The sequence below is a fragment of the Protopterus annectens genome, chromosome 17.part0 (assembly GCF_019279795.1).
Source record: "Protopterus annectens isolate FY-2018-M chromosome 17.part0, PAN1.0, whole genome shotgun sequence".
Classification (NCBI taxonomy): domain Eukaryota; kingdom Metazoa; phylum Chordata; order Ceratodontiformes; family Protopteridae; genus Protopterus; species Protopterus annectens.
In genome coordinates, this window is record NC_056751.1 from 95,744,949 (window position 1) to 95,767,569 (window position 22,621).

Genomic DNA, 22,621 nt, shown 5'->3' on the forward strand with positions numbered 1-22,621 from the left:
TATTTACTCTTATTTAGTTCTGATTATTATTAGTTAAAGCATGACAGATTATTTACAAACAAGCATAAGCAGTATAATCAAGAAAGTATAATTAGAAATAGCATTTGAAGAACTTATAAACTTTTACAAGAAATAAATATGTTATTATTCTATTAATGATATTTTCATTACTGTTCTCTCCCTGCCCTCCCCCACCCTTTACCCACTACATAATCTAAATAGAATGTCATTGTTTAAACAAAGAAAATAATAAAAAGAAGAAGGAAAAAAGATAAAGATAAAAAAATGTATCAAATTACTAACCTTACTTTTTCAGAAAGAAAACAAATCAGTCACAGCCTGCCATTAAATCCTCAGGCATTTTGACTGGTTATGAAACAAAACATTTCTTTGCACATAGAGAATAACTTTGATTAAATCTTTTCCAAAATACTTGTGGCTTTCTGGAAATGCAGGAACTATATTCAAAAAATTAATAATGAACTAAAATGATGAGAGAGAAAAAACATATAACAAATCATTTGTTTTTAGTCTCTTCTTCTTCTCTGAAGTCTTCCAGGAAGCTTCAGTTGCCAATCTCTTTAATGAAGAACTAGCCCATTCCATTTCTTCTATTTTATCCAAAATCCTTTTTTTCTTTGACAAACAGTAAAGCAAAGTCTAAATCATCGAAGACCTTAGGACCATCAGGAAGGAAGATTTTAAGCTTGGCAGGAAACAGAAGATATGTTTTAAACTGTGCTTTTTTAAGCTCCCTTATTAGTGGCAGAAAAACTTTTCTTTTAGCAATTACCATGGAAGAATAGTCATTGTCAAAACGCACAGTTGTCTCATTAAACTTAACAGGAGCTTTAGCCCAAGCAGATTTAAGAACCATCTCTTTATCAAAAGATGATAGAAATCTAACTATAACTGATCTAGGATAGTTTTTGTTAGAGTTAGTATTAGCTATAGATCTATGTGCTCTTCGATACCAAAAGAGAATGCTTCTGGTAAATCTAAAGTTTTAGGGAGCCATGTTGTTAAAAAGAAGTAATATTGTTACCTTCAATATTTTCTGGCAGTCCAAAAATCCTAATGTTATTGCGCCTAGATCTATTTTCCAGGTCATCCAGCTTTGTTTGTAAATGTGTATTTTGTTTCAGCAGAAACTCAATGTTGATTTCCTCTTCTTGTATTTTATTTTCCATGTCATTCACAGCTTCTTCTATGCCTGTCATCTGGATCTTCTGTTGTTGCAGGTCCATATGTAACAAGTCTATTTGTTTTGTAGTTTTTCTATGAAAGTGTCTATTTTAGTATCCATTTTATCCATCTTAGCAGTAAGTTGCTGGACTATAATTATCAGAGACTGAAGTTCTTTCTTGATGCTGGAGTCTTGAGAATTTGTCTTACTGGAACTCATTTCAGACTGATAAACTGACAGGAAAATTTCCAAAGTAATTTCTGACAGGAATATTATTAAGATTTCCTTTCTTTTTTAGATATAGTTCAAGAACTATATAAAACAAACATATTTAGAAAGAAAATTACTTCAAGAATTAATTTTTTAAGTAATTAATTCCTGTCAATGTAATGAAATTGGTGGAGCTGAAGAAATCTGCTGCTATCCTGTGTTCATCCTTGGCCACGCCCCCGCTTGTGGACCTTCTGATGTCAGACTCTACTCACTAGGCCCTAGAGTGGCAGACAACCCCACCTGATTGCTGAATGGGCATTCCCTTTGTATAACTAAACCTATTGCAGATCTTGCCGGTTAGTGATTTGGTTGAGGGGTGGGAAGTTCATCTTGATTCCCACACAGTTCTGTCGGTATGGTTTCATTGAAGAGTGGGCTGTACTTCAGCTGATTATAGCTAAGAGTGGTGTTCATGAGCAGACCTTGAAGACACAGGTACTTCCAGCATCTTCTCTCATTCATTCAGGCCGCTAGGCTATTTTATGGCACTTAATTAAGCAACTAGCAAGAGTTCATACCTCTTGTGCGGGGTAGTGACCCTAATATGGTAGTAGACTGAAGAATGGGATGTTACTCCCTCAGTAGATCACATGCCCCCAAGAAGTGAATGATCCAGTCTTCTCTTTCTTAGAGGTGTTGCTTCAGAGGGTGTGTTGAGTCTGAATCTTCTAGAGCTGGGTCACTGGAGATGAGCGTTTTTTGTGACTTGCAGTAATGTGGCCCTCCCCTTCAGCTAACTGCAGCATGGTGGTGATGGGGTCGTGATAGACAAGCTGTTGCTCTCATGTGGCTCAGGAGTGTACCTCTGATTCCACATTTCAGTGAAAGGTTCATGGATGAAAGACCTAACTTAATTTCCATTGACCTTTAGTAGCCAAGAAAAGAGCATGGCTTTATGCATTTCATCTCCGACCCTATTAATTTGATGAAGCTTTAGCTTGTCGAACTATAAAAGTTCGACAGCTAAAGATCGAGAGAGACAAACTGCGAACAGCCAGCTAAGTAAATTTTTTCTCAGGGAAATAATTTGCTTGGCCGTTAATGGGAATTTGCCCTTTCCCTGATGTGGAGCAATCTTGGAGTTAGTATATTTAGTTGGGGGGTGGGGGGTTAAGCCCCCCAGTTAATTCAGGTTGAAAGGTTTTTGTTTTGTGTAACGGCCAAGAGAATTCTTTCCATGGGAAGAAATTTGCTTAGCTGACTGTTCATGGTTTGAACGTTTCGATCTTTAGCTGTCGATCTTTTGTAGTTCGACAAGCTAAAGTTTCATCAAATTAATAGGGACCCTTTTATCTACGATAAATGCAGGAAACACTTGTGATCCTAGCCGGGATGTCCGGCTCCAAGTCAGAACCAGGCACGTAGTATAGGTCTCGTAATCTATCTGGTTTCACCAGCTGGGCTTGCAGAGGTTTTATAGTTATTAGGAAGCTTTTTAGATTGCATCTTCAGTTGTTCAGTTTTCTGTGGTCAAGGTATATGTGACAAGTTTTCTGCCCATCACTGATTGTGTTACAAGGGCTTCACTTCATTTTATGTCCCGTATTCTAGATTTATAGCTTCCTTTAGCCCTTTGTTTTCTTTGCCCTAATAGATGCTTGCCTTCCTAATTTTTTCTCCCCTTTTCTTTTTCTGTTGTAGTCTGTCATAAATTGTTACTATTGTAAATGCTGAAGATGTTTCTCATGCCTTTAAACATCCTGCATTTATTTAATGTATGTATCTTATTTTTTGTATTCTATGGCACATAGTTATGCCATATCAAACCAAATGTCGTATTACTAATGTATTTCCCCTTACATGCTTTCACATTATGTTACTGATTACATTATGTCAAAAAACAAACCAAAAGGTTCCAAACCAACAGGTGGAAAACTCCAAAGGTTTATTAGGAAATGTAAAAGTAAAGCGCTTTTCGTCTCCCTTAGTAGGAAGGCTTCTTCAGACAAAGGAAAAAGTCATCTCAAACAATTTAAAACCCAAAAAAAGGGGTGTGTGTTACAAAATTACAAACAGCTGCCTTAATTGAACCCACTGACATACCTTCACATTTAAAGTTGTATTACATTAAAAGCATAAATAAATGTCTACTTAGTGTAGACAGGGTGTCGAACATAAAAAAGTTTTCAAAAAAGAAACATGAACTTGATAAAAGTAACCAAGAATGTCTTAGTGAAGATTCATGAACCTAATCAAGTGTAAATACTGTTTGTTTCCCTTAAAATACATTTTAGAAAACAACTTTTCGTAGGGTAAAACAAAACTCATACAGAATCTTGTGATTAAAAAGAAAATAAAATGAAGTAATGCTTGCAACTAAGTATATACAAATATAATATCCATTCCTTAACAGAAAAGGTAGTAAGGAGTACATATCTCTAATGCATAATGAAGAATCAATGAATAAATAAACAGTGCAACTCAACTAGGAGTCTGCAATAACCGGAATTGCAAAGGCGTTTCTAATAAAAGAAATGTTATTTCTAATGTTAAATAACCGAATATGTTTATTTCTGTGTTAAAAATCTAACACAGAAATTGCTTGTCATTTCAACGCCAACAGAATACAACGGCAGTATATGAAAAAGAATTTTTTTTAAAATGTTCCTTGAGCAATGGGTAAAGCACCAAGCTGCGATGAGAACACTTTCTAAGCTTTTAGTATGCACAGTTGTAGCAGCCAAAACAAGTCAAAATGCAGCTGTTTCAGAAAAAATATGGCAAGGCATTGCGTGGAAGACACGTCTAAATCAAAACAAACAAACCGCTGGATTCACAAGATGGTACTTCATTCAAGAACCATGCAGGTGCTAAGCATGCGAAAAAGGCAGATAGCCAAACAAATGAAAAATCAGTTCACAATCGTGCCCATGAATACGGCACATTGTTCTGCAAATGAGTTTATACTGTGTGCGAAAAAGGTAATAAATAAAGTAGCAGAAGACAAAAGAAAGAAAGAAACGCAACACCTAAGTAAATCCACAGCTGTTGGTGTTCAATGACATTGACAATAGGTAAACATAGCACTTCAAAATACCGTGGGTCTAAACATTAAGGACTCATTGTTGCTTACACAAAAAGGTGTATGTGTCTAGAAGTAAGCAAAAATCAAGTCAGACCACAATGCAGAACCTGACAAAAATAAAACATACAAATCCTGAATGAAACTATGCAAAATGAAAATACAAATAAAAATAATAAAATAAAATAAGGTATGGGTCAAAGTACAGCGAAGCGCTGCAGAGGTCAGAAAACTAATGTTTCTCAAGTTAAACATTTGTGAATTAAGGTTTAAAAACAGACTTGAGGTTTAAGTAATGATGAAAGAAGTCTTATCTTAGCAGGTTTCTTAACTTTAAAACACAAGTCAAAGAAGTAACTTCGTTCAACCCTGGTGACGTGTAAGAGTTCATTTTAAGTTGCCAAATGAGTTCCTTTTTTCTAATAACAATTGTTGGGGTCCTCCTCTTTCATCTGTAAGTACCTGGTCTATAACTTTAAAAAGGAAAGCGTGAGAAGGGTTGTTATTACAATGTCTTGCAAGGGCGTTAGTCTTGCTCTTCTTCCTAATGTGGTACGTGTGTTCGTAAATTCTCTCTTTAAGTTTTCTGTCAGTCTTCCCTATATAAAAGGCAGGGCATGACTGGCACACAGCTAAATACACCACTAATTTTGAGTTACAATTGTAACGACCCTTTGCTTTAAACAGACGTTGCTTCACTATACATGTGGGCCATTTAGATATAAATTTACAATAGTTGCATGTCTCACATTTGTATGTGCCTTCAGTTCTAGTATGCTTTATTGAAGGTCTTTCCATAATGTTTTTGAGGTTTCTGCCCTTTCTAAAAATGATAACAGGTTTGTCCCCTATTTTCTCCGTGAGTTCTTTTTCAAAAGATAACAACTGCCAATTCTTTCTAAGTACATTGCTAATATCCAAACAGCACACAGAAAAAAACTTCAAAAAAACACGTAATCCGGCACCATAAAGGTTGTCCTAATGCTCAAGGAATCAGTACGACCAACGAAATAAACGAAAATTTATTGTAAAGACTAAAACAAGAACAAGACTCAAAATCCAATAATTCATAAAAAGTCCATTAAGCGCTTTCGTCTCCTACCACGGGAGACTTCATCAGAATAACGTTTTCCACATTAAAAGCTCTTTTATAGATTCTCCTTTTTGAATCAACAAATGAAAGTCTTTTTGGACTAATTGCCTGTTAACTTTTTAAAGTCACAGGTTAAATGGTCGTTTTATACAACCACCCTGAATTACACCAATATTGAAAAAATGTATATATACATATGTGCACATGAATAAAAAGAAACACATATTTCATAGTTTTTAAAAAATAAGAAAAAGAAAAAAAGAACCACAATCTTCTTATTTTAAAAGTGCAAGTGCCTATTCCCATCAAAGAGACCAGGTATAAATTCCACAACTATTAATATCTTAATACTAATAAAATTCATGATATTAAGAATTCCATTAATGTAACACAAGCTTATGTATATTACTTGTGTACTTTGTTTCATACATCTATATATTAATATATTATATTATATTATATGCTTGACAATATGTTAAATAAATACTGTATATTAAAATTTATATGATTAATTATTCATACAAATATATTAAATACCAATATTAAAAATACCTATATACATAAAAATTATTTAAGTTATATAAAATGCATTAAATAAATACATACTTAAATAAATACATAAAAACTTGGATGTTCACTAACTTATTAAAAAATGACTATAAAATTAACTATAAAAATGACTATAAAAATGACTATAAAAATGTCTAAGGAACTGCCTCCTAGACCATGCATATCCATTGGTAGAGTACATAAGTAAAAATTACTTAAATTATTAATACCCTCATTACCCCTTAATTATTTTTGGGTCCATTGCTAAAATCTTAAGGGCTGGTGTGATGGATATATGATTGTTGAGACCTTTACCACAACTTGAATCTAATCTCATTTGCCATATCATTTCTCTATATTCTATTTTGGTCTCCCAGTCACCCCCCCCCCTCTGGGTAATCGACCTCTTCGAGTACCCAGAATCTAAAATTAGCATTGGAACAATTAAGTGCATGTCTATAAAGTGCATTGTTTTCGTTGCATCTATTTATGTCCCTAACATGTTCATAAATTCTATTTTTTAGACATCTTTCCGTCTTTCCAACATAGTAACTATCACAGATAGTGATAGTGGAGCTTTCAAAGGATAGGAACAATAAATCATACAAATCTACTATATACAGGAAGGAGAATTTCTCGAATACCTATCTGCATTATGAAAGTGACCATTCTTATCAGCTTAAGAGAAATATAGTTAAGGGACAGATGATAAGAATGGCACGTATGATTTCTGATAATGAATTTTTGAAAGAAATTGATTATGTGGGTGGTTTATTTGAAGAAAGGGGATATCCAATGGATTTAATTGCATCAGTCAAAAAATATGTGGCAATGGGTAGGGGAAGTAGATATATGCCGCTCCTGAGACAAGATGCAGAAAGTGATATAGAACAAATAAAAAGTGACGATGAACAAATAAATAAAGATGACGAACAAGCAACCAATAAAAACCATGGTGACGAAATTACAAACACAGGGGCAAAGAGTGAATTTGAAGTTACACGATACCTTACGACTACACATTTTTATGGGATAAAATGGTTGAGGAAAAGTATACATGAGGCGTGGGGCATGTTCAGAGGTATAGCATCTAAAACAGAAGTATTTAAGAATGATTTAAGGTTTAGTTTTAGAAGGAATCCTAACATAAAGAATATAATGGAAAGGAAGAAAGTACAGAATAATGGAACCAAAAAGAAACATGGAACCTATAAATGTGGGAGATGTGGGCAATGTCCCTATATTTTGGAAAGTAAGGAAATAAAATTACCCAGTATACAATTAACTATTTCAACCAAAAAATATAGTAGTTGTTACTCTAAGGGTGTAGCCTATTTGGTGATATGTAAGGCCTGTGATAGTTACTATGTTGGAAAGACGGAAAGATGCCTAAAAAATAGAATTTATGAACATGTTAGGGACATAAATAGACGCAACGAAAACAATGCACTTTATAGACATGCACTTAATTGTTCCAATGCTGATTTTAGATTCTGGGTACTCGAAGAGGTCGAATACCCAGAGAGGGGGGGTGACTGGGAGACCAAAATAAAATATAGAGAAATGATATGGCAAATGAGATTAGATTCAAGTTTTGGTAAAGGTCTCAACAATCATATATCCATCACACCAGCCCTTAAGATTTTAGCAATGGACCCAAAAATAATTAAGGGGTAATGAGGGTATTAATAATTTAAGTAATTTTTACTTATGTACTCTACCAATGGATATGCATGTTCTAGGAGGCAGTTCCTTAGACATTTTTATGGGCATTTTTATAGTCATTTTTATAGTTATTTTTATAGTTAGTTTTATAGTCATTTTTTAATAAGTTAGTGAACATCGAAGTTTTTATGTATTTATTTAATGCATTTTATATAACTTAAATAATTTTTATGTATATAGGTATTTTTAATATTAGTATTTAATATATTTGTATGAATAATTAATCATATAAATTTTAATATACAGTATTTATTTAACATATTGTCAAGCATATAATATAATATAATATATTAATATATTAATATATAGATGTATGAAACAAAGTACATAAGTAATATACATAAGCTTGTGTTACATTAATGGAATTCTTAATATCATGAATTTTATTAGTATTAAGATATTAATAGTTGTGGAATTTATACCTGGTCTCTTTGATGGGAATAGGCACTTGCACTTTTAAAATAAGAAGATTGTGGTTCTTTTTTTCTTTTTCTTATTTTTTAAAAACTATGAAATATGTGTTTCTTTTTATTCATGTGAACATATGTATATATACATTTTTTCAATATTGGTGTAATTCAGGGTGGTTGTATAAAACGACCATTTAACCTGTGACTTTAAAAAGTTAACAGGCAATTAGTCCAAAAAGACTTTCATTTGTTGATTCAAAAAGGAGAATCTATAAAAGTACATTGCTAATATATTTAGCTTCTAATGAAAAAGAAGTAATGAAACTTTTTTTATTGTACTTCTCTTGGGAAAAAGTGGTTTGACCCATGCTAGAAGAGTTGACACCAAGAATCTGATATGTGACTTCATCTAACTCTGCCAGGTTCACGTTGGTTTGTTTCAAAGTGAGAATGGGATTGAAAGAACCCAAACCCCTTTTCCTACAAACTTCTCCTATTGTGTCATTCACCAGTGATTCGGGGTACCCACAACTCATAAACATGCATTTCAACAAGGTGCATTCCTCATTGAAGGTGGAGTCTTCAGTAGTCATTCTTGCTGCTCTAACTAGTTGGCCCTTTAAAACAGATTTTTTTCTGGTGTAGCGGGTGGCAACTAGAAAAATGTAATATAGTGTTAGAGTGAGTGGGTTTCCTGTAGGTTTTAGCAACATAACCCCTGTGGATGTCGTCTCTCTTCAATTCAACATCCAAATAGTTAATGGCGTCTTCACCAAAGGTAAATGTGAATTTCAAAAATGGAGTGCTGTTATTTAAAACCTCAACAAAGTTGCTTGCATCCCCTACGTTACTTTGAAACATAATGAAAATGCCGTCCAAAAACCTGTTATATAGTTTGACTTTCTGAAAACTGTTGTCCTTAAATACATAGTCGTGTTCCCACTGGGCCAGTACTAAATTGGCGTAGCTGGCTCTACAAGGGGAACCAATAGCTACTCCATATTATTTGTTTATATATGCCCCCATTAAATCCAACATAATTATTGTTCAGGATCACGTCTAATAGTTCTTGAATTAGACGGATCTCATCACTCTCCACTCCATGTGCTATTAGGTTTCTGGTGACATATTCAATCCCTATGTCGTGGGGTATGGAGAAGTAAAGGTCGACTACATCTATTGTAAGAAAATGAATGTTGTCACAGTATTCAAATTTGTCTACATTTTCTAAAAAAGCCCAGGAGTCCTTAACTATTTGTAACTCTTGGGACACATACTTCTTTAATAACTCATCAACGAACTTGGCACAAGCATAAGTAACAGAAGACCTAGCATTGACTAAAGCCCTCATAGGGGTTTGAAGGTTTTATGAATCTTGGGTAAACCAAATAAGTTAGGTGTTTTTGGGTTAGGAACCACTATATAGTTGTAAATATCAATGCTGATCAAGCCTTCAATCAATAAGTCCCTAAAGAAGGAAAACATTTTTTTATATGCAATATTCATTTCGTTGATACTTGATCTAACATAGGTGTTACTGTTCAAAATGTCCAACATTTTCTTATCATATTCCTCTTTGTCCATGATCACCAAACCACCTCCTTTGTCTGGTTTCAAAACTCTGACCGGTAAAGTTCTGACTAGGTTCAAGGCTTCTACTTCATTGTCTGAAACATTCCTAATGGTATTCCTCTTTCTAGTCGTGTAGAGAGCCCTGAAATCAGCCTCACACATGTGTTCAAACAAAGATAAAGGGGGGCAAATTGGTAGATTGTAAGTACTAGATACCCTCAAAGGGTCTTCTACAAAAGGTTTGTCTCCGAAAATCAAGGACAGGTTAAGTTTTCGGATGTATAACTTCAAGTCAATCAAAGTCGCTGGTAGGTCAAAGTGCTCATCAGGTACAAAGGTCAGTCCTTTGCTAAAAAGGTTACAAAGTTTGTGTCTAATGTTAAAATTAGAGTAATTGTACACTTTGAAGTCTCCAGTATTGTTTACATTATAATAGGACCCTCATTTTCATATACATAGCACACTGATGCGGACAAGCATCATGCTCAAAGCACACATTATGCATCAGTGAGCTGCTGTGATTCATAGACCTAGGTTTTGGTAGTCTGTTTTGTCCCATTTTGCTGAATTGCACAGCACACAACTGTGTACTATGCCCTTCTATTCTTAGAATGGTGAGAAGCACTTCTTCTCTCCCCCCTTCATTGATCCCCATTCACATAACATTCATTCTGCACTTCCCTCTACCCTGACGTGTACCATATGCCAACACCTTACAGCTATGCTTCCCTGCAGTAATCCTACATCTTCTCACTCAGCCTGATCCAACTTTCCTCTCACTCAGATTGTCTACTAATCATCTATTTCAACTTCTGCCACACCCCATGCATAAGCCAGCCACGTTCTGTGCTGACACGTATACCTATCTCCTTGACATAGTCTCTCAAACTTCTCTTCACCTTGCTTCTCCTGCACGCTGCGGTGCAACTGTCAGTTCCACCAACAGATTACTTGAATACCTTTTCCCTCCAACTTTACTTTTTAAAAACATGCTGCTGCAAATTACTTTCTCTTTTTTTCTTTCCCTCCATTGCTGTACTCTTATCTTCGAGTTTATTCATGACTTACAAACATTTTTATCTATTGAGGTGTGAATATAGGCTCTAGGAAATGGTCACTGTTGATAAGGCACAAAATGGAGTAAAGGAGGTCGATGCCAGTGTTGATCTATACTGTTGCCTCATCTAAAACTGTTTATTTTGCTGTGTGTTTTATTTGCATTCATTCTGCTAAATTGCTTAAATTTAGTGTACTTTTGCTTATCTGCTTTTAATACCTTTTGTACATGTGTTATACTTTGAGCTTTTCTCCCTGGGTCTCCACTGAAAGGGGCAACTTATGCCCAGATAATCTTGGTAAGCAAATACTAATACATAAATAAATGAATGACAATAATACATAACTTTGCAGAGAAAGGCAGCTCTGCAACAGAAACTGTTCCTTTCTGAATTACTTTGACTAGCTAGTTGGTAAGGTGCATCAGGGCAAGCTGCATTTCTCTGTTGAACAGTGTTCTCTCATCATGCCTAGGAATAATTTGTAAAGACTGTATATTCCATAGACATGATGGCAGAGATAGGATCATTACCATAACATAATAACAAGAGTTTCCAGTTCTGTGCAAGCTACATAGTATCACTGTGTGTGTGTGTGTGTGTGTGTGTGGGGGGGGGGGGCAAGTATGGTTGTAACGGAGCTTTGCCTGTACCCCAGGGAACTCTGGTAGGAATTTTCGTATTATGCAACAGAAGTGTTTTTATCTTTATAGCACTGATATGCTGCTCATATCTGTCTGGTGAGAAACATGTTAACAAATGCAGCTGGACTTCCATAATCCCAGGGTCCAGCCAGTATGCCAATGGTACAGAGGTTGTGAATCACATATTGTCATGGTGGGGTCATTTGCAGTCGATGCATGGGGGGTACTACAACTAAAAAACACTGTTGGCCAGCAGATACATGTAACAGTAAAAAAGATACAATTACTCAAATGTTCGCTGATTATACATATCTTTAATAATCAGACCGGTTTCGGCAAAAGAATATATGCCTTCATCAGTGATACACAGCAAAAACATTAGACAATACTCAATGAATATTTATAAGAGTGCCTAACCAATGAGAGTGAGAAACCCTGCATAATTAATGACGGTTTGTTCCCACAATAGAAAAAGAAAAAAACTTCAAAGAAGACAAATGATAAACACAAATAGATCAGTGTATCTATGGGTTGACAAATAGATCAGTGTATCTATATTCTTTTGCCGAAACCGGTCTGTTTTTTGGTCTGTTCCGGCCGTGCAGTACCTACGTGCATAGCACAGTGTTTGGGTACTACAACTACACACTGGATCATGACTGTATGCAGTGTTTTATCCTACAGTGTTTATGAATTGCAAAAGACTTTGGAATGCTGGAGTACCAGCCCTTTACCAAATACTGTGGGAAGAAATAGCCAGGAAATTGTTATGGCTGGGCTTGTATAGGCCCTAGGGCTGATAGCCTAGTACCAACCTATGGTATACAGTCTTTATGAATAGTGCAATGGCTTTGCATCTATTCACTTTTCATTAAGTTGATGCACACTTTACCTTATTTACTTTGTGAAATGGTTTAACTGTACACATTTATCTCATCTAATTGCATATAATTAGCTTATTCTGTTGTTCTCCAGCATCTTAACATTTTCTGAAGCTTTTGTTACTGGGCCATAACCCAGCTGGACATCCTAGACAGTAAAATTAAATAAGTGATACAACTGTTGAAGACAGGAAAGTTGCTCAGCTCTGGTTGGCTAAACAGTTTTGCTTCTTCATCCTTCGGCGAAGAACACCCTAAAAATGCTTCTTGTTGGAACTAACTCTCACAAGAAATAAGACAAAGTTAATAACTTCAAACTACAGCTAAAAACAATTCTTGCAAGTATTTCAGACATGTGGGATAGAAAATGCTTATAATCAAGGAGCAATTTATGTATTCAGTCCACTGTTTTTAATACTAATTCAGCTGTTGTCATACTCACTGAAATGCTGCTTTGGAATTGAACTGTAAGCTAAATTGCTCTGTCAGTAATGAACATGTACCTACCTGAAAATTAAGAATGATCTGTTTCTTAATGAAAGAGGGGGGTTCAGAGGGGCACCTCCCCTTACAAATGAAATTAATAATAATAATCATAAAAACTACCAGATCCTGTCCGAACATTCTTACAACAGCAACAGCTGTGAAAGTACATTACTGCTATAATATTTTGAGAGCTGTGCAGATGTACTGGTGAGGTCCAGTGTTACACATTGACATCCTTTGCATACAGGATTACAGGCTTTTTTGTTTTAATCTACAGGGGACCATTTTGGTCTTCACTGGGATGAGATGTATCTTGGTTTAAACCCAGAATTCCGCCAGGAAATGGTTTCTGTTTTGCCCATGAACTAGTCCATTCATCTCCCCATTACTTCTAAGTTGCAGAAACCTAAAGATTAAAGATCCTTCTCTGTCTGAAAGTGTTCCATATTCTCTGGTGGTCCTGGAATGGGTACACATATTTACGAAGATGGATATCTCCATTTCTACAGCAAAAGAAGGCCACATATATTTTCTGTTTTTTGTTATCAGGTACAGTCCACCATTGTCAGGTGGTATGGTCAAAGCCCACTCCATGAATGGAATGGCTGCACCAGTATGTGCTGTAAGAATGCCTTCATTACAGACATTTGGTCTTCAGTGCATAAATTCAGCAAGCATTTTTAACACCTTTATTGAATTATCACTTAGCTGATTAACACCTATGTGGTGTGGAAAGTCACACCTGTAGCAGCCTATACATATCGTCCATTGCAGAGCATTTTCTGAAAAACAAACTTAAAAAGAATAAGATAAACAACTGTAAATATTATGTAAGCAATAAAAGCTATTAAAATGTATATAAACAGCAATGTTATCAGTAAGAAGTATTATTTACAGTGATAGTAGTGCATTCATAGCCTTTCCATAAATACTGTAATTTGTTATAATGCCCATAAACCCCAATAATTAAACTTTCACAAACAAGTTGTCATATCTTGGAAACTGTACTACCTAGACGTATATTGATAGAACATTTTTGTTAACCAGACATAAAGTTTGACATGACAAGAAATTTTCCTCTGTGAGTGCATGTTTATTGAGATATTTCCAGAAATATGAAAACATATGCCAAATGGTATAATTAGCAATATAAATAACACTGAATATCTTTAAAGATGTGCAACTTACAGTGCAAATATCAGACAATTTCCTTCAAGAACATCTAATGTTTCACCTGATGTCTTGCAACAGTGTGTAAGCCACTTGTTTTTTGAAATATTAAGTACATATGGAAATACTGTTTATCTTCTTAATTACTAAGAAACAGCTAGCAACATTTTGGGGATAATGTATTATAAATGGACATAGACAATGAATACTCATGTCTTCCACCATTGCATTTCACACCATACCCCTCAATAACTCATATGACTGTCTGCTATGAAAATAGGAGAATATGGACATGTGACAAATTAATTGATTAAGTTCTCTACTGCAGAACATCCTAGATTAACAGTTTCAGTGTCATTTTGTTAATGGCTGTTTGCACTTTTCGCTACTGTCTGTTATTAGCTGATAAGTAATTTGGTTAAGTAAGCCAGACCCAAAAAATGACTGAAGGTCATAAAGAGCTGTGGGTGGATCAATACTGGATCTATACAGAAATTGAGTTATAGGCTTCAGTGAGTTAAGGCATTTGCAAATACACATTTATTTATTTATTTGCAGTTGTTTAACCAGGATAGTCCATTGGGCCTAAAGAACCCATTTTCAATGGAGTCCTGGGGAGAAAAGCTCCACATACAGATTATACAAAGATTATATTCCACATACAGATTATACAAAGGTTATGTTACACACATAGTTTATATGAGAAATTGAAGAAAAAAAAACATTGTAGAAATTCTGATTATAAGTTCGAAAAAAATATCAACAAAAACAAGTGATACAGGCATAAAAAAAATATTAAAAAAAAACATGTTAACGTGTTCACAGTTGCAAGCATTAGATTTCACATATATTCTTTTATGCAATTACCAATCCAGCTTTACATTAATTGAGCAATTCCTGACTTCCCTTAAACTGCTCTCCTTCTCCAAAACATTATTCAGCGTGTATTGTTCCAACAATTTCCATTTTTTCTATAATTTGCTCCTACCCTTTTCTAAAGCTCCAACTTCTAGTTCTTTAATCTCTGTTAAAATATTCACTACTTCAAATGTAGTTGGTTTAGACTTTTATTTCTATTTCCTTGTAATTGCTTTTTTTGTCAGTCACCAGAAGTAAACTTAACAAGGCCTTACTACATACTTAGGCAATTCAGATCTTGTATCCCAGCTCAAAAATAATTTCCTTAGTTATACCCATTTGCTCACAAAATGTTTTTGACAAGAGTGTTCTGTAGAGAATTTTTAAAGTCTGCAAACTCCAAAAACTTATATTCCCAGTTACTTCCTTCTTCCCCATCATACCTCCAACATTTTCCAGCTTCCTGAAGAAAACTTCTTTGTTGTCTAATGGGGTAAAAAATACCTATGCAAACAATTCCAAGCAAAAATTCTAAATCGTCTAGACTTTGTTGCATATTTGGGAGTCGTACATATGTTGTCCCATTGTTTTCTTGTGAATTGCTTATCCACTCTCTCTTCCCAATCTTTTCTAACCTTCTCTGATTGATTTTTATACTTATCATGCAATATTTGATATGCCCTACTAAGTATCCCTTTTTAATATCAGCTTCTGTTCAAGATTCATTTAAAATTCTGATAGAACAGGTCTTTCCCTTAGGATTCCACTATCACTTTCTGTTGCTTATACTCTGATATCAGTCCCTGATAGAGAAGGCAGTCTTTAGTTTGCAGTCCATATGTCTCCTTGGCTTTTTCCAATTCTGTTACCTTTTACTTTCCAGTTATTTGCTCCAAGTACCCAACACCCTGATTTCTTTGCTAGTTTTCTCTAGTAAACTCCAGCCCCCCCATTGCCAGTTCTTAGTAGCACTCGTTGCAGGCATCCATATCAGCAGAATCTTCTTTCTCCATTCTCACATTGGCTTAGTTCTTAGATACTTTCTCCTATTTTATAATATTCTGTATGGCTGAAGATCTGCATCCAAAATCCCAGTCTCTCTTTATTGCTTGAATTTCCCTCCTGCTTTGCCAACATTATCCCTTTCCACTTTGAATTATAGGTTTCTTTTTTTGTGTTATGTGTATGAACCTTAAATGTGTAGCTCTAAAAATATCCCTTCAGATCTGATAATCCTAAACCACCTTGTTCTATTGGATGTAACTTATCCCACTTGATCATTGCCCTCTTCCCCTCCCTGATAAAATCCTTCAATTCTTTATTAATGACTGTCCTTGACTTCTCCTCTGGTGGATAAAAATATGCCTGAACTGTATATAAAACTAAAAGGACTACAACATTGTCATGCTTGTATCCAGCTATCCATATCCATAAAAAAGAGCTTCCAGTTTCTCAGTTTTTGTATTATTTTTTGTTTAGTCTCTTCCCACATAACATTAGCTGCCATCACAAAATCCTTTTTAACCCATACTCCTAAATACGTCAGTTTATCATGTCCCCCATAAATATTGGTATTGCTGAACCAATTCTTGTGCGGGTACATAGTTTACAGCTATAGCCTTTGTTTTGTCTTCATTAATTGTATATCCCATGAAGACTTGAAATTCTCAAACAATGTTCCTCAATACTGACATCTCTTTTCTGGTTTTATTAGGTACAAAATAATGTTGTCTGCAAATAAACCAGCTTTTCTTGATTACCATACCAGTGGTATCCTTGAATTTCTGAATCCATTTTTACTTTGCCAGTGGCTCTAAATATAACACAAATAGCACAGGTGAAAGAAGACTCCCCTCCCTGGTTCCTCTGTTCAGACGCAATTTATCAAAGAGGGAACCCTCCCTCTTTAATTTTTGCATCTGATCCATCATATATCCTCCTAATTAACCTTATTATTGTATCAGGGAATGCAAATGCCTCCTTTGCCCTACTCATAAAATCCCAACTTACTCTGTTGAATGCTTTCTCTTCATCAAAACCCAACAACAGCAGCGGTATTTTCTTACATTCTGCTTCCCTCAGGATCATCATTATTCTATAAATACCAAATGTTTGCCTCCCCTCCTCAAAACCACATTGATCTAAAGGTATCATTTTTGACCACACCTTTTGCCATTATTTTTGCTATTGTAGACATTAACACTTTATAATCTGATGCTGGGTCTGATGGGTCTTTACCGCCTTTAGGTATTACAGCTACCACAGCTTTCTTTCAGGATGTTGGTGCTTTCCCCTCTTTTAAAATACTGTTAAACAAAACCTTCCAAATTTTTATCACTTTCTTCCCTCTTAACTACCAAACTTTCACAGGAATACCGTCTGTTCCTGGAGAAATTCAGGAACCATTTTGTCTCAAATTTGACTATAGGAGCTAGGCTTCTTTTGCAGTTTTGATATTTCAGGATGGATGTTCAGCTCCAGTCACCATTCACCCTGCTCAGTTTATTGGGATTCAACCTAACCATCTAACTCATCAAGGAGGGTTGTCAGTATTAAATACAACTGATATGTAATTACCATATCAGTTTGTTAGACAAACTTGAACTTTGTATGATCAAGACCATATGTTCGACGTTCTGAAAATTTGAGCATTTGCATGGAGAGCATGGTACGGTAGGGATTGGAGAATTTACTCTTTTCCCCGCTGTAGTGCACTCTCAGAATTGGTATATGTAATTTGCAGGCGGTGTAGGGGGGCTTACCCCCTTCAGAAATGTAGATTTTTGTTGTTTTGTCCGCGTTTTCAGAAATTTGAACATATAGTCTCGACCATATGAAGTTTAAGTGTCTTAAAACTGGATAATCTGACATAAACACACACACACACACACACACACACACACACACACACACACACACACACACACACACACGTCATGGATACCTCCCTTCCATATCCCTGTGGATGAGCAACTTCTTCACTAGCCTTGTTTGTTGGAGTTTTCATAAGTCACATAAATATATACTAGAAATGCTGTTTGTTAAGGATGTAGGGGGGGCACATCTGCATTATTATTTTTTGGTTTCCAATAATGTGCTCACTACTGGCTTAACAGGTGAATTGGAAAGCTCAAGGGACAAGAAAGATTTAGTCAATGTGCACAACCATCCCTGATCCAGGGATCTAGTAAAAAAAATAAAGATGCACAGTTCTTATGGTGGAAAGTTTGAACCTAACCAATGTTGACTCATCAAAGAAGGCCTTCCCTACAGTAAGCATACAGGTGTTAATGATTTCAAGAACTGCTATTGAACCAGTCCAGTCCACTCATTTTTTTTTTCATTATAGGGTGAAATCCAGGGCAGAGAACCTTCATACCTAGTCTATTCACTGCCGCCTCATGTTATACCTAAAGACTGTACAAATTCAGAAAGACAGACAATTTTTGTTCCTTTGCTTCAAGTAGAGTGAGACTTGTAGTGATTAGTTAAACCCTTTCCAAGTGGATTGCTAACTTTGCATAGATTTGCTGTAAAGTAGTAACCCACCGTTTAGGTACTGATACTTTCAGATGCCAAAGTACCACGATTGTGGCTGTTTCCAGAACTTCTTTCAAAAAATGCCTCCTGTGGATGGTTCAACCACTGTTAACCTGATTAGCAGTTTACACTTTCACCAAGTACTATTGTTGGTGTCATGATTTCAGGAGTTGAATGTCCTTCAGCACCTCCATGATTTAAGACTGGACTGTCTTTGCCCTTGCCTGTATGCCTTTCTTTGGTTGCCTCATACAGCAAGATTGTCATTTCTCCATCTAATATCAATAGTTGCCCACTGTGGAATGCGTCTGTCGTCCGATGTATGCACTTGCCATGAGTTAATTTGTGAGTAGGCTTTCTGCACTGGATGATTACTACACTCCTCCCATTATCTGCCTGTATCTGATGACCTCTCCATTCAGCATCTGTGGATGAATTTTGCAAGACATCTGTGCTTGTGCTTTTCTTTTTTGCAAGTTAAGCTCACTTGGAGAATTTGGATCTGAGAAATTCTCAGCTAAACCAGTATGTAACATGACAGCGTGCCCCAGCTGGAGGCATGCATGCCCTCAAGTTTGGGAATAAGAAAGAATTTACACTTGTGCCAAACTGGAGATATTGGAAGCCCCTATAATTATCTACTGCTGAAATTCTTGTTGAAGAATAGTTTAGGTGTCGAGTATGTCTGCTGTCTACTTGAGTTTTAAGCTAATTAAGTCAGAAGAGACAGCAGATACATGAAATATGTATATATGCATGTATTTTTTTTCAGATAGCAAATGAATGTTGCAGCTGCTTTGCAAAAGGGGTTGGCAGATTTTAAGAGTGCCCAACTACTTGTCTATTCTCACTGATATTGTAATGTACACCATTAAGAATGCAAATGTAGAATAAACAGTCTTAGTGCAGTTCTTATTTGCTTTATTTGAAACTGGGTGCAGTATAGGTGCTTATTTTTAGTTTATTTAGCTTTACATTTGTACTAACTCAGTAAGGGCTTTACTGACGGTCATCTGAGTACCACCACTTTGCTGAGGCTTTTCCAAGGCCCATGCAGTAGCCAATGCATGAGGTATTGTGAATAAATGCAGGCCGCAGCATTTTCCATTGTCTTTGCTGCTTTTTTCATGTTAAGGTAGTACTGTTTCATACTCATCAGCACTGACGTTGCACTGCCTGTTACTGTGTATGGAAAATCTGCAACAGAAACTAATTTCAGGACATTGCATGTGTGACTAAATCTAAAAAATGCATAGGATAGTATAGTATGTTCTTACAGTAATACTCACAACTAAGTCGTAGAAAACCTCAACCACTTTCACATACAGGCTTTTTCATGAATCATTTCTGTGTACATTGCAAACTTCCCTAACCTACCCTGTCTTCAGTAACCACAGCTTAACCACATATGTAGGCATGCAGTCATAAACAAAGAAAAACACATGAAGAAACCTTAAGCATCTTAGCGTGGTTCTTGAATTGATGAGAAAGAAAGGTTAGTCGTGAATGTTAACTGAGGTATAATTAGTAATTTATCCTATGTAACCATTTTGAAACTGTTAAAACATGTTTTGTGGGCATGTATTTTATCATTTATCAAGACAAACAACTCCTCTGTATTTCAGAATAATTTTTACTGCCTATTGTGTCTTTATGCATTTTTTGTGCTTATATTGGTAAAAAGTTTCTTTACTAGTAAGTACCTTACTCAAAAATATATATATATATAGAATCTTCAAGTAATTGTTTTGATTTTTTACAGGTAAACAAACACTAAAAATATTTGATGGCATTGATGCTATAAAGCGGAATCAGTTTCGACTAATTTCAGTACCCAGGATTGCAAAAAATGAAGAAGTTGTGGTATGAAATTTAGGTTGTTTTTCTGCTTCAGACCATGAACTTGAAATGCATCGTAGTGTAACTTCCTTAAGTCTGTGTACTGTATAATCAAAAGTCTCTGTTGACAGTTTATGTTGTCATATTAACATTACACTAAGATATCACAGCTTAGTTTGAATCAAATCCAGTTCTGCATCCACACTAAAGTTCTGTGCAGGAATGACGTGTATTCAGATTTTCTGCTTGTTAAAGCAGCAGCCTTTTAATGTGTACCTATAACTGAAGTAAAGCTTCTGTAATCTCGCCTCCCTGCAATACCCAGTCTGTAAAAAGAGATCCTGCTTGAATGGGGCCACCCCTATTTTAGTGCATATCTTAGCTGTTTCCATTTCTTCTCAGTTCCAAGGTATGACAATAACTGAGTTGGCAATCATGTAAACTGTTCATAGCTGTGTGCATGTGAGTGTTAGTACATCTGTGCACATGTGTGTATGTTATCTCCTGCAGTCGCCTCTTGCCCATCCAGGATGTTTTTTCTTCCTTACACCTACTGGTTTCCAGGATAGTTTCAAGAATAAATAATGTATTGGAAAATTAAAGAATCACTGAACTACAATACAGTGTGATAAAGAACCACAAGGGTCGTAGAATGCTGTTGCCATGTTTTGGGACAGACATGTACGACAGTGCTATGTTAGACTGAAATACAAAATCATGAGTCATATAATGTCATGCTAAAATGTTGAAATATAAAATGCCAACTAATATCCTGATTTAAAACTAAATTCAAAACTAAGTTTGCAAATAGTACTTTAGTCTTTTAAGTAAATATGAGTATTTTGCTGGGGTTTGGGGTACAGATAATAAGTCCTTCTGTGTAGACTGTAGGATTACTCTTTGGTTCAGACTTGAGACTTGCAGATCTGATGTTATTCATGTCTTCGTTCATCACCACAGGGTCTTGGATCCAACATCAGATCCGAGTCAGCAATATACAACAGAGATCCAAGGCTTTGGCTCCTCCCTCTCCCATAATGCCATACTGCTCTATAATTCCCAGATCGCATTTTCCATGCTCGTTGTTCAGATGCATTCCTCTGGCTCTGGCTAGTTAAATATAGACTTTTCAAGCTTCCTTGTAAATTTTTCATAGTTTTGTAGTGTTTTAGTGTAGGGTAATCTAATTTGCAGTTTTTTTGTAGAGTAGATCCTCCCCTCCCGTTAGTTACTCTAGTTGTGTGTGTGTGTGTGTGTGTGTGTGTGTGTGTGTGTGTGTGTGTGTGTGTCTGTGGGCTTTGGTGCCCTTTTTTCTTTTGTTAGCCATTAGGGCTTTGTTCATAGTTTTTGAAGTGTTAGTGACAGTTTCAGTGAATTTACAATATCTGATAGGCCTGCTGGGTTTAAGAAGTGCTCCTCGTGTGGTCAGAAAATGCCTTATTCTGATACGCACAAGGTGTGTGTTTATTGCTTGGGCGTTCTGCACCTGGAGGTTGAGTGCAACCTTTGTGCTGCATTTAACCCTAGGGCTTTAGCAGATTGCCGCGACAAGTTGGTTTTCAGGGGTCTGGTACAAGAAGGTCCTTTTGTTTTCCCCTCAAAGGCTTCCTCTTCCAACACAAAGAAGAAGACCTCTTCTTCTTTTCCAGTTCCCATCAAGAAACCGTGGCTGTTGGATCCTAAGTCCCCAGATCCAATCCCATCCCAGCCTGTCTCGGATCCAAGGCCTTCAAAGGTGAGAGCCATGAAGCTTTCGGTCGGAACCAGGTCCTCTCTGGATCAGAGGCCCTCGGATCTGACCAAGGTGGGCCCGGCCTCAGATCCGACAAGTTAGTTGGATCTGGGTGCCAAGCCAATTAGGCCTTCGAATCTGGCAGGATTGTTGGATCCATTCATAATCTTTGGAGGAACCTGCAGTCCTTTCCACCTCCAAACAGAGACCACAGTTGGCTCCGAGACATCGGATCCATTCCCCGGAGCCTGGCAGTAAGTCAGGGAGGCCTCCTTTCAAGTCCACCCACTACTCTTCCTCCTCTAGGTCATGTAGGAGTCTTCTGCCCTCAGACATGGACAGGATATCGAGGAGTTTTTCCAGATAGAGTTGGGTCCCCTGGCTTCTCCTGTCCATCTGGTCAAGTGACCCTCTTCCCCACCAGCTTCTCATTCTCCTCATCCAACCCGGTTGAGATTGGATTCTAGGGACCAGAAAGTTTGCGGCCAGATTCTGACAAGGCCAAGTATTCCCCCTTTCTCGCCCCTGCTGGGGTCCCTGGCTTATTCTGTTTTTCCACCTGTGTAGCAAGGTGAGTCCATGCTGG

General features: G+C 36.3%; 1 protein-coding gene across 1 annotated transcript in view; it reads left to right on the top strand.

Moving 5' to 3' along the window:
* DGKQ (diacylglycerol kinase theta) overlaps positions 1–22,621 on the top strand; it is a 2,194,335-nt gene that overhangs the window by 1,205,182 nt on the left and 966,532 nt on the right. The window contains exon 8 of the mRNA XM_044059107.1: positions 20,227–20,327. Coding sequence (XP_043915042.1) covers positions 20,227–20,327 — 101 coding nt within the window. The remainder of the gene's footprint in view (positions 1–20,226; positions 20,328–22,621) is intronic.